Source organism: Ambystoma mexicanum, chromosome 14, assembly GCF_040938575.1.
Source record: "Ambystoma mexicanum isolate Mex_15411 chromosome 14, UKY_AmexF1_1, whole genome shotgun sequence".
Classification (NCBI taxonomy): Eukaryota; Metazoa; Chordata; class Amphibia; order Caudata; family Ambystomatidae; genus Ambystoma; species Ambystoma mexicanum.
Genome location: NC_090940.1, coordinates 103,317,547 through 103,330,205, shown reverse-complemented (window position 1 = coordinate 103,330,205; position 12,659 = coordinate 103,317,547). Strand labels below are relative to the sequence as shown.

The following is a 12,659-nucleotide window of genomic DNA, read 5'->3' as shown; positions in this document are numbered from 1 at the left end:
AGTGGGTATAGAAGGCCTGCATCTCTGTGTATCTTGGGGTGGGTACAGCAGGCCTACATCTTTGTGTATCCCGGGGTGTGTATAGCAGGCCTGCATCTTTGTGTATCACGGGATGGGTATAGCAGGCCTGCATCTTTGTGTATCTTGGGGTGGGTATATCAGGCCTGCATCTTTGTTTATCTTGGGGTGGGTACAGCAGGCCTGCACCTTTGTGTATCTTGGGGTGGGTACAGCAGGCCTGCATCTTTGTGTATCTTGGGGTGGGTACAGCAGGCCTGCATCTTTGTGTATCTTGAGGTGGGTACAGCAGGCCTGCATCTTTGTGTATCTTGGGGTGGGTACAGCAGGCCTGCATCTCTGTGTATCTTGGGGTGGGTACAGCAGGCCTGCATCTCTGTGTATCTTGGGGTGGGTACAGCAGGCCTGCATCTTTGTGTATCTTGGGGTGGGTACAGCAGGCCTGCATCTTTGTATATCTTGGGGTGGGTATAGCAGGCCTGCATCTCTGTGTATCCCGCAGTGGGTATAGCAGGCCTGCATCTCTGTGTATCTTGGGGTGGGTACAGCAGGCCTACATCTTTGTGTATCCCGGGGTGGTTATAGCAGGTCTGCATCTTTGTGTATCTTGGGGAACATGTACTGCTCCTGACCCTTACTGATGGTTGCTGAAAAATGCCATTTGCTTTGGCTTCTGTCTAACTACCATTAGTATGAGGTTGGGGCATTATGGCCCTGTCCTGTTACTATTGGCGATACTCTGTTGGAGCTGGAGGTGTGTAAGGGCAGTTAATCGTATTCCCACTCCATCCCCTACTTTTCTTCCTCCGGCTCGTCAAGTCTGTATGAAATTCCACCCTCCACTCCAAGTCACTGCATCACTTCATCCTCCGGGTGGGTTCTCTTACCCTCCGAGCCCTTCCTTCCAATTCATTCCTCTTTCTCCATCAAGCTGGACTCGAGCTCACCCTGCCCTTGCTTCTCTTTCACCCTCATGCTCTTGGACCCCAATTCCATCCCCTTGAGCATGCCCAACTGTCTACCTTGCTTTAGACACAGTCCTCCCAACCCCCCGGATCCCCAGTGGCTTATTGCGGCTTTTCCTCCATTCCATCCTATCACCTTACTTCTCCCATGTTGTGTACTTTATTCCGTCCCCTGTTCTTCTTCCTACTGTTATCCCGGCCTTGACTTCCATTCCACTCCCCGTGCTCCTTCCCCATTTCTCAAGCCAGTTTCCATTCCCCCTCCTACGCTTTTTCGCTCTTGCTTTCCTCTGGAGCTGGAACCCTTTGCTCTTCCCTTCTTCCACTCAACCAAATGCCTTGGAAGCGCTCCCGAGAGGCCGGGATGTGACTTGTTAAATGTGGTACTACACGAAACACTGGAAATTAATGAATGTAGTTTTAAGTTGAAAGGTTGGTATTTTTGGCTGATGGCAGCACTTTGGTTTGTCTCGACAGCCTGGGGGACCAGTTCTATAAGGAAGCCATCGAGCATTGCCGCAGCTACAACGCCAGGCTGTGCGCCGAGCGCAGCGTCCGCCTCCCCTTCCTGGACTCCCAGACCGGCGTGGCCCAGAATAACTGCTACATCTGGATGGAGAAGAGGCACCGGGGACCAGGTACAGGTGATCATGCAACTGGGTAGGCGGGCATGCAGCAGCCCACAGGGGGTCTCATTACTGGAACATCTTCCCTCCCGGGGCCCAAGCTGGGCGTGCAGCCTCCCCCCAAATCCCAGCTGCTGCGCAAAATCCCTTGAGCAATGCTGGCATCTCCCAATTATATGCTCCTGTTGCCCAGGGATTCCACAGACTGGTCTAAAATTAACACGCCAGCATTGCTTTAGGCTTCGGAGTTCTTTATTATCCTGTGGTCCTGGGCCTCGATGCTGTCCCGAAAGTGTGTTGTTCCTTCGCTGGCCACGTGCCGAAAATGAATCTGCGCTGATTACCTGGCCACCCTCTGTTCTCGGGCCTAGCCCCCTCCCCCCGCCAGTCACTCCCACCTGCCTGCACTGCCTGCCTGGCAAACCCCGCACTTGGGGACTGTTTCTGTATCCCTACAGTTCCACTACCAGCACTTGACACCTGTTGTCTGCACATACCTTGCACTTGCCACCTGCTGGCCGTTACTTACTTATGTTATTATTCTATGCACTTGTACTGCACTGTGCCTCACCCTCCCCCCACACTTTCCCCATCCCCCTTCCCTTGCACTTACGCGATCTGAATGACACCTGGCCCAGTAGGATCGTTGTCTGGCCTCCTTTTGTTCACGCTCCTTTGCCTCGTCGCACCTTGAAACACTTGTGTATAGGCGCGTTATAAATACCATATCAAATCATATATCATATCATGCAGTCCGACATGGCAGACACTTGGCCATTAGATTTTGGATGTGGCTGTAGATTGGTGAGCGTGTGTGCACCAGCACCATTGACATCACTTGGCATACAGTGTGCACCATTGATTTTACATGTACACGTCTTCGGGTAGCACACAATGCCTATGAATTGTGGGTTGTTCGAAGTGCCTTAAGAGGAATTTGCAGGCAAATGTTCCCAAGTCAATGAAAGTCTTATCCCTGCTTGCCTACTAACCCGCTGACACTGGGTACAAACATGCCAGCAACGGGCTGCAGGCTCATTTCAGTCGTCTTCAGGGCTGAGCTTTTCTAGATCACGCGATGGCTCCTTTGGGGTGTACACCTAAATTGGGGTGGGACACAGGCTTAAACCCCAGCCCGTCTATTCTTCCTTTCCACCTACTAAGGTCAATAACGCGAGTATTGTTCTCCAGCATGGGGGTCTGGCATGGATTCACATGCTCATGAATATTCCCCGTCGTCAGGCTGGGAATCCTCGGTAAAGAAAAAATCAGTATCAGTATCAGTTTCGTTTCTGATCTGTCTTTCTTAGTAGTAACCAATCACTGGTCTCTGGGTCATACTGCCCCCAGCCAATGACTGCCCTCTCGCTAAGCCCCGCCCCTGGCAGCCATCCTCTGATTTTTACCGCACGTTCAAGTGTTCGGAATCCTTGTGCTGTAGCTCTCGAGCTTTTACCTCGTTTTGCGTTTTTTCAAGAGATTTATCTCATTTTTTTCGGTCATTCGAGCCTCAAGCTCCACCTTTTCTACTTCCGATCAATGGGGACCCGTTTCGGAATTTTCTATGCCCCTCAAGGGTGAGGTTTTCATTGAGTTACACTTCTTGGGGGATTCCAGAAGTTTCTGAGGCCTACCTCGTGAACATGGCACAGGAGAAAGGAAGCTCGACTCCCGGATCCAAGCTGTTTAGGAACTACCCTGGATGCGGATTACAGAATGTGTTCAAGGAGGACGAATATTCGAGATGCCTCTACTGCCGTCATGGAGACAAAACGCACGTGGAGAAGGACTGTGCGTTTTGCATGAACATGATGGATCGGACCATGAGGGATCGTCGGACCCGTCTCGCCAACTGGCTGGAGGGAAAGAACCCAGCAGGTGAGAAGAAGAAGAAGTCCGAGCGGTCTTTTAAGTCCTGTGAGGGTGCTCCGGCGATGGGGGCCCAACAGCAGGCAAAGCACTGCGAGACCTCTGGCACCGGGAGCGCCAAACGATCAGACTCCTAGGCTGCCAGGCAGGGCACACCTTCACCGGCGCCATCAACCACGGGCCAACGCTGTGGCTCGGGGAAGAGAAAGTCCGAGAACCCGGCTAAGCTTCTGGAGAGGCCCGGTTGAAGGCCTCAACCACGAAGGTGGTGAAGGCCTTGATTCGCCCGGCTAAGGCCTCTACCGAGGTAGTCGCAACGGCCCTGGCGAAGCCTGTGGAGGCTACCCCAGTGGTGGCGACCTCGGGGCCCAGAGTTTCCCTACCACCGCGGAGGGAATCCTCTTTTCAGCCCATCGAGAAGACCCCAGTGAAGACCCCGGTGGAAAAAGAGGGGGGGGGGCAGTGGACGTTACGGACATGGACACAGCCTCCGAGGAGGAACCTTATGCACGGAGATGAGGACGAGATTGCCCCTACCCCCAACGGATGACCTAGCAGAGCCGGGCCCGTCGGGAAGCCCTCCAAACAAGAGGAGGAGAGTTCATCCATCCCCGCCCTTCCAGCCCTCACGGCCTTCTCAGCCTTTGTCTCCCTCCCCTATCCCTGGGGATGACCCGGGAACAGATACGGCCACGACGGGGACGGATGACGACGGTGGTGACGACGGGACAGACCTCCCACCACCACCTCCTCGGGCCTCCCCGCCCGACGAAATTGGCTCCTTCCACGCCATGATTGCCAGGTGATCCAAGCTTTTCCAGCTCTGCCTCGAAGAACAGCAGAAGGAAGGTTTCCTCTACCAACGGCGCAAGGCCAATAGGAAGATGGTCCTCGCGGTGCCGTTGCTGGATGACATCTGGGACGAGGGACTTGTTCTTCTGAAGAACCCTTCCACGACACCTGCCAAGAGGGACCGGTACGAGAAGAAGTACCGGGTCCCCGAGGCCACCCCTTTGTGCCTTAGGGCACAACCGACCCTGGATATGGTCGTCTCCGCGGCAGCCAAGAAGAAAGCGGGGGGGCATCGGCCTCAACTTCGACTTCCCCACCGGACGGCGAGGGAAAGAAACTGGATGCCATGGGACGATGAGTCATCTCGTCGGCGGTGATGGTGATCAAGGCGGCCAATGCCCTAGCGATTGTGGCCCACTACGACAGGAAGTTGTGGTACAAGATCGCCCCCTTGTTGGACTTCCTGCTGGACGACAAGAGGGCGGAGGCGCTAGCGATCCTACAGGAAGGTGAGGTGGCGTCAGACCACACCATAACGGTAGCCACGGACATTGCCGACACCAGTTTCCGCCAGTTGGGCAACGGCGTTTACCTTCGACGGTGGGGGTGGCTCAAGGCGACGGATTTCTGCCAAGACGTGCAAGCCAAGGTTTTGGACATGCCCTTCGACGGGAACAATCTGTTTGGGAAGACAGTGGATGAGTCACTGCAGGCCATTAAGACCGAGACAGAGACGGCTCGGCCCTTGGAAGTTCTGCAGCAACGACGGCCGCCCGTTCGGCACTCCGGAGGCAAGCAAGGTACCTTCAAAGGATTCAGCGGCGGCTCCTCGACATACCGTCAGGCGGCCCGCTCCTCGTCACAAGAGGTCTACAGGGGACGAGGCAAGTCAGGTGGACCTCGCCGTCGTCGTCAGGGAGGCCAAGGCGGCAAGGCCGCTGCCAAGCAAAACTGAACCGGCGGTTGCGTCGGGCCCCCACCGGAGCACCCCAGTGGGAGGCCGGCTGACAAAGTTAGTCAGCGTGTGGGAGTCCATCCGCACCGACAGTTGGGTGCTGGATGCCCTGGCCCGCGGGCACACTCTCGAATTTCTAAAAAGGTGCCCCCACATTCCTCCCGTGGCCAGGAAGGAAAACCACATCCCTCAACTGTTGTTAGAGGTAAGGGCGATGCTCAAGAAAGGAGCCATCAAGCTCATCCCAAAGAGGCTACGGGGCTCCGGAGTATACTCAAGATACTTCCTTGTCAGAAAGAAGACGGGAGGATGGCGTCCCATCCTGGACCTGCGTCGACTAAACAAATGCATCAAGGCACAGAAGTTCCGGATGGTCACCCTCCAGCACATGCTGGGCCAGCTGGAGGAAGGCGACTTCCTATCGTCATTGGATTTGGATGATGCGTACTTTCATATCCCCATTCTAAAAGGACACCGAAAGTTTCTCAGGTTCGTAGTCCAAGGACAGCACTACCAATTCAAGGCCCTCCCATTCGGATTGAAGTCGGCACCCAGGGTATTCACCAAGTGCCTACCTGGACGATTGGCTCATCCGAGCAAGGACGAGGGAACTCGCTGTCGAACACACAGCGAAGACCGTCCAGCTGCTCACGGACCTGGGATTCTCCAGCAACTTCCCCAAATCCCACCTGGTTCCGTCAGAGGTCGCACTGTTTCTGGAGCCAAGCTTGACACAGTAGCGCGAGTGGCCTCGCTGGCGGAGGAAAGGACGAAGGCCATCCTGGGCAAGGCGCAAGCATCTGCTGGCCACGGATGTGTCCAGGGTGAGGTCCATCAAGTCCCTTCTCGGGATGATGTCCTCATGAATCTATCTGGTGCCCTGTGCAGGCTTCGGATGCGTCCTCTAAAGGAGTTCCTCGACGCCCATTGGATGCAAGCGGCGGGCAGTTTCGAGGACAAGATTTCGCTCAACGAGGTCTTCCGCCAAGCAATTCGGTGGTGGGGCACCCGCACGCATCTGGCGGTGGGCACGGACTTTCAGACCCCAGCACACCAGGTGACTGTGACGACAGATGCCTCCCTGGAGGCGTGGGGAGCGCACACCGGAGGTCATCACGTGAGAGGCCTTTGGCTTCCGGAGGAGAGGCCACTCCACATCCACATACTGGAGCTCCGAGTAGTATTCTGGGCCCTCAGGTCGTTCCTCCCGTCCTCAAGGGCAAGGTGGTGATGATCTTCACTGACAACACCACCACAATGTTCTACATCCGGAAGCAGGGAGGAACCAGATCCCCAGCCCTATCCAAGGAAGCCCATGATCTGTGGCATTGGGCCGTTGCCCAGGGGATGTTTCTGGTACCCTTTCATCTAGCAGGGATAAAAAACACCATTGCTGACTCACTCAGCAGGGAGTTGCGCTCGCGCCACGAGTGGGAACTACGCCAGGATCAAGTGGATCGACTCTTGCAGCGATGGGGCAAACCCCAGATCGACCTGTTCGCGACGGCGATGAACTCCAAGTGCCAGAGGTTCGCCAGCAGGTTTCCCCACCCGAGGAGCATGGGTGATGCTTTCTCGTTCCCCTGGGACGGCCTGTTCCTGTATGGGTTCCCTCCGTTGCTGCTCCGACTCATCAACCAACTCAAGAGGTCCTGGTGCAGGATGATCCTCGTCGCACCGGCGTGGCCGAGACCGATCTGGTTCCCAGACCTTCTGGACTTGTCAGCGTCCCAACCAGTCAAACTGTTGATGGACGCAGATCTTCTCTCCAGAGAGGGAGGCGCCATCCTTCATCATGACCCGGAGTCGCTGAACTTGCAGGCCTGGCTCCTGCAGCACTAGAGTTTGGAGGGTACGATATCCCGGGGGACTGCAAAGAGGTTTGTGCAAAGGCCAGGGCATCCTCAACTCTCAAGTGCTACGGACACAAGTGGAAGAGGTTATCTGTCTGGTGCCGTGCACAGAAGATTAACCCTCTACGGATTACGGCCCCTCAAGTGCTACCGTACCTACTATTGCTGGCCAAGGTGGGACTAGCGCATGCTTCGATCAAGATACACCTGGCAGAGATTTCCCGATACACCAGAACTACAGGACGGCTATCCCTGTGGTCTCATCGCCTGGTGAAGGAATTTATGAAAGGACTGTTCCATTCGTTCCCGCCGATGAAGGCTCCGGCCCCGGCGTGGGAGCTCAACGTGGTGCTGACCAGGCTCATGGGACCACCATTCGAGCCTCTTCATTCGGCACCGTTGAAGTTCCTGTCGTGGAAGACAGCATTTCTTGTGGCCATCACCTCCGCACGACGAGTGGGTGAGATCCAGGCCCTATCCTGAAAGCCTCCATACTTGACTTTTCACGAAACGAGGGTGGTACTGAGGACGCACCCCTCCTTCATGCCCCAGGTGCCATCGGACTTCCACCTCAATGAGCCCTTGGTGTTGCCAGTTTTCTTCCCGTCGCCTTCATCGCCGGCCGAGAGGACTTTGCACTCGCTGGATGTAGCTAGAGCGCTGAAGTTCTACGAGGACCGCACAGAGTCTTCGGAAGACATCGCAGCTTTTTGTGAACTTTGGACCTGTGAACCAAGGGAAGGCCCTCTCGACGGCTTCCATTTCCAGATGTCTCCCCGGCTGCATCATGCACTGTCACCGGTTGGCAAACCGACCGTTGCCCGGCCGTCGGAGTCCATTAGACCAGAGCGATCGCTGCTACCACGGCGTTCTTGTCTGGTGTGTCCCTGCTGGACATCTGCAGGGCTGCTATATGGAGGTCGACGCACACCTTCACAGGATTCTACTGCGTTGACCGGGATTCCAGGGAGGAGTCCAGAATCGGCCAAGCAGTGCTGCGCAACCTGTTCGCTTGAAGGTGAGGCTGGTGAGGAGGTAAGAGTTGCTTAATGTTGAGTTTATATGATGCTTAATATTGAGCCTTTGCCACCTCCCGTGGTTGTGCATGTGTGTACTGCTATGTATTCTTATATTCATGAGCATGTGAATCTGTGCCAGACCCCATGCTGGAGAAGGAACAAGTTACTTACCTGTAACTGTTGTTCTCCAGCATGGGTCTGGCATGGATTCACATGCAAACCCTCCCTCCTACCCCTCTGCGGCTCTTCCTTGGTCATACTGCCACTTTACGTGCTACCAAATCTGAGGATGGCTCCCAGTGGCGGGGCTTAGGGAGAGGGCAGTCATTGGCTGGGGGCAGTATGACCCAGAGACCAGTGATTGGTTACTACTAAGAAAGACAGATCAGAAACAAAACTGATACTGATTTTTTTATTTACCGAGGATTCCCAGCCTGACGGCGGGGAATATTCATGAGCATGTGAATCCATGCCAGACCCATGCTGGAGAACAACAGTTACAGGTAAGTAACTTGTTCCTTAAGTTGGGCGTTAGTAATGTCTGTGAATGGTGGTCTACGACTTTGTGGTGGAGGTGAGCGGTATCGAGCCTGGACTGGAGTTCTGCGTCTACAGGTAGGGATTTATATTAGTAGCGAGAACCTGGCTCTGTGGGATTTCTGGGCTATGTCACTCTTTGAGGAGAGGTAGGGGTTGATGTATGATAGGCAGTTACCATGTTTTAATCACAGCTATTTTAACTGTGTGTTTTTTCACAGTGGCCGTTTTTGGCACTAAAAAAATAAAATATCCCCCATTATGCCATTTTTTAATCCCATTGTAAATTCTTTCTCTTATATATGCTCTTGGGCTTTGCCCAGGAACGTGCAGAGTTAAGCCACTCCTGAGTTTCCCAACACGCTGATGTTGTGTTAAGTTTAGTCACCAGAACTGCATTTTAGCGAATGTTTTTTTTCCGTGAATTTCAAGAGTTTTGTTATACCCTCCTTTTTTTCAGCGCCACTCGCCTTTCGGCCCCACTGTTTATTTTTCAGCACCACTGGCGATGGCCACTTCATATTTTAAATCTGTAACTGGCCACTAGCCATGGCCAGTGGCCACGGCCTGTACATTTTACAAAACGACCAGACTTTCAGCCGTTTCAAATGCTACCAAGCCACTGGCCATGGCTGATTTTTCACCGCCAACCACAATGTACCTGTACAAACATTTTATTTTTAAAAATACCTTTTCGGCATAGCTGCAGCTATTTTTTTTAAAACAAATTTTATTGATTTTTACAACAAGCACATAACCATGACACCCAACATTTTTGGTAACAAGCTTCTTAGCATACATTTGCGTATTATTTGTTGCTGTTATCCCCCTTCCCCCGCTTTAACTCGAGCTTCCACCTCCGTTCTTCAGACTTCCCTTCTCTTAGGGCTCATCCCCTTCGCCGTTCTCGGACGTGTCATATTCACTGGAATTGGCATGGGAGGATCCCGACAATGTGGCTATCATTTGTCTCCATGCTATCAGAGGTCTCACTTCATTATCCTCCCATCTGCTGGCTGCCTCATAACATACTACTGTTTCAGCGTCTGTCCATTTCAGGAGATCGTTCCACCATACCTCTAATCTGGGTCTATGGCCTGCCTTCCAGCTCATGGCTTTTCTCCTTTTGGCCAGAATACAGGCCAGGTCCTTGAGTTTGCACACGTGTTTCAGGTTGCGTGGTCTGGTGAATCCCCCCATCATGCATGCCCCCACGGATTCTACATCTAGCTTGATTCCCTTTTCAGATAGTCGTAGCTTAATTTCCTCCCAGAATTTTCCCACCTACGGGCACGGCCAGAACATATGGATCATCCCAGCATCCACCTCCCCGCACTTGGGGCATTTTTGTACATCTGTACTCCTAAATCTGGCGATCTTTCGGGGGGTCATATACGCCCTATGGCTGACATATAACTGAATCTGCTGCAGCCTTCAATTCCTAGACACCTTTTTATGATATCTCTGAGCTCTTTCCCATTGCCCGTCTTGCATAGGTACTTCTGCTTCCTCCTCCCAGTCCCGTCTCAATTGGAGCAACTCCTTACCCACTCTAGACATCACCAGTTGTAAATCCGGGATATTTCGTGCCCTCCTTCCGAGATATCGTACATCGTTTCTATGGCAGTATCAGGGTGTTCTGCTAGTGCTATTTCGGTCCACGTTTCCGTCACCCGTTTAAATATTCTAGTATATGTGATATATTTCCCCGTATGTACCCCAGTTTCGTCCACTATCGTTTGGAAGTCCAGCACCTTCCCATCTTGCCATATATCTCCCAAGGTCGCTAGGCCTACTGTCTCCCAGTGTTTGCCTTTCCTCAGTTGCTCATCCACCCCACGTAGCGCCACAAGTAGCACCTGCGGGGAGCATGGGGTCGGGTTTCCCATAGCTCGACACGCTTTGTGCCTTGTCTTCCAGCTCAGTTCCAGCAATCTCGATCACCCATGCAACTCGGGCTTGGGTAGCCATATCAGTTCTTTTAGGAAATAAGGGTCGCATTCCCCCCTCAGCAATCTATATTCTGCTGTCTCGTCTTACGACAGCCACCTAACGACATATTGTAACTGCGCTGCCAAGTGGTATATCTCAAAGTTCGGCAGGTTTATACCCCCTCTGTCACACATTCTGTAATTTCCATAGGGCCACTCTGTTTCTGGAGTTGTGCCACAGGAAGCCTCTGCATAAACTCTGGAGTTTAATAAAAAAGCGTTTGGGTAACATGTGTGGGATATTTGCGAAAAAATGTAATGGCCTAGGCAGGACCACCATCTTAAGTAAGGCCACCCTCCCCACCATGGCTAGGGGGAGCTTTGCCCAGAACCCCATGCTGTTTTGATACCTTCTACTGCCCTCTCCATGTTATATTTGTGCTTGTCTACAACCGTGTGATATGTTAATTCCCAGGTATCGGAATGTTCTGGTCTGCCTGGGTATCTGCAAGATAGGTAAGTTCTCCTGTGGGTCTCCTCCTACAACTGCAGCTATAATGGCAATGTACTACATATAGCCACGATTATCGGTAGTTTTCATATAGCTGCGTTTATCTGGAAAAACTGTGATAAACAAACACGTTCCCCTGGACCTGCCCTCGCTCAACAAGTGCCATTCTGATCATGGGAAGGTCCCCCTACTCCCACCAACTCCCATTTGCCTCCCCAGCCCTCTGCCATACCACCTTAAACACTCTCTGTACACTGTGATGCATTTTTATTTCCAATCTCGTCTTTGCGGGTAGCCGAGGGTATCTGTCGGAATACCTGCGGCTACTGGAAAACGTTTGTGCTGCACCCTCGGTCCCTGCCCCACCTCCAACTCCCAGTTTTCACATGCCCCTCCACCCCCGCTTCTAGCCTGATGCCTTTTCACTGTTTTTCTGCTACCAAATGCCATTTTTGTGCTTTTCGTTTTCGTGTACCCTTAGCCGTGGACATCTCTCGCATTAGAAAAAGAAAAAAAGATGGCAGCTTTTTAGATTTTTGAAAAGCCTCATACTGCAATGCACCATGGGAGATAACAGCTATTTTGTGGGGGAAACAGGGGCACCTCCTTCTCAGTCAAATATTTTGAAAAGCACTCAACACAATAACCCCAAACCACAAAACGATTCCGAGTCAACGCATCATGCCCAAGTTGTTTCGGATCGGGTCCAATTCTATACAGCGGTTTTCGCTGTGCAGTCTGGCGCATATTGACCTTTTTTTGTCTGTGAGAAAATTAATGGGGACTTTTTTTTGTTAATAATTATTTTTATTTTTTACTGACTCTTTCCCAAAATGTCCAGTCGGCGTGGGGGTGAGTGTCATGCCCACGCCGCTGGCGCACGCATTGCCAACCATCATGGACTACTTGGTACTCATTTATCCTCCTAATACTCCGTGAACAACTCCTTTTCACGCCTTGGTCTTTTATTTCCATTTGCTCAACTTTGGTTCTTTCTTATTTTATTCAATTAACTACATCTACCATAATGCACCTGGCTACAGTCCTCAATTCCTGGCTATTCTCATTCATCGTTATTGGGACCACAATCCCCAGAAGCCCTATCGGCCAGTGCTGCTTCCACCTGCTCAGGACCAGAGAGGGAGGAGGCAGATTGTCTTCAGGTGTGCGGCTCCAGGTGCTGTCAATTAGCCTGCCTCAGAACAGGGCAGGGCTGTATATAAGCAGCTGCTTGCAGAAGCATAGTGTCTTGCATCTTGAGTTCTCCCCGCTCCGGTTTGCCTTGACCCATTACTTTGTATGCTGTTCCTGTTGCTGCATTATCCTGTTTTGTTCCAGTGCCCTTTCCGGGCTCCCTGCCTTGCAGCCGATCACGCTCCTCTGCCTTCTACCTACAGCCCTTGTCCTCTGGGCTTCCTGCCTTGCAGCCTATTACAGTCCTCTGCAGCCCTCTACAGTCAGGGGCCCTGCTCCTCTGGGCTCACTCCTTGCTGCCCTGCTCCTCTGGGCTCCTTGCCCTGCAGCCTGCCTCACTCCGGCTGCCTACAGTCCTTGTCCTCTGGGCTCCCTGCCCTGCAGCCTGC

At 52.8% G+C, this 12,659-nt stretch overlaps 1 protein-coding gene across 6 annotated transcripts in view; it reads left to right on the top strand.

The window, feature by feature from the left end:
* DPF3 (double PHD fingers 3) overlaps window positions 1-12,659 on the top strand; it is a 773,243-nt gene that overhangs the window by 202,035 nt on the left and 558,549 nt on the right. For 3 of the 6 annotated variants that reach the window (XR_011283929.1, XM_069638613.1, XM_069638611.1), the window contains exon 2: window positions 1,461-1,621. Coding sequence is in view for 4 of the 6 variants with exons in the window: in XM_069638613.1 (XP_069494714.1) it covers window positions 1,461-1,621 (161 nt within the window). In the remaining 2 variants the exon portion in view is untranslated. Of the gene's footprint in view, window positions 1-1,460; window positions 1,628-12,659 lie in introns of all 6 variants that reach the window. The other 3 variants (XR_011283928.1, XM_069638612.1, XM_069638610.1) reach the window with 1 other exon arrangement.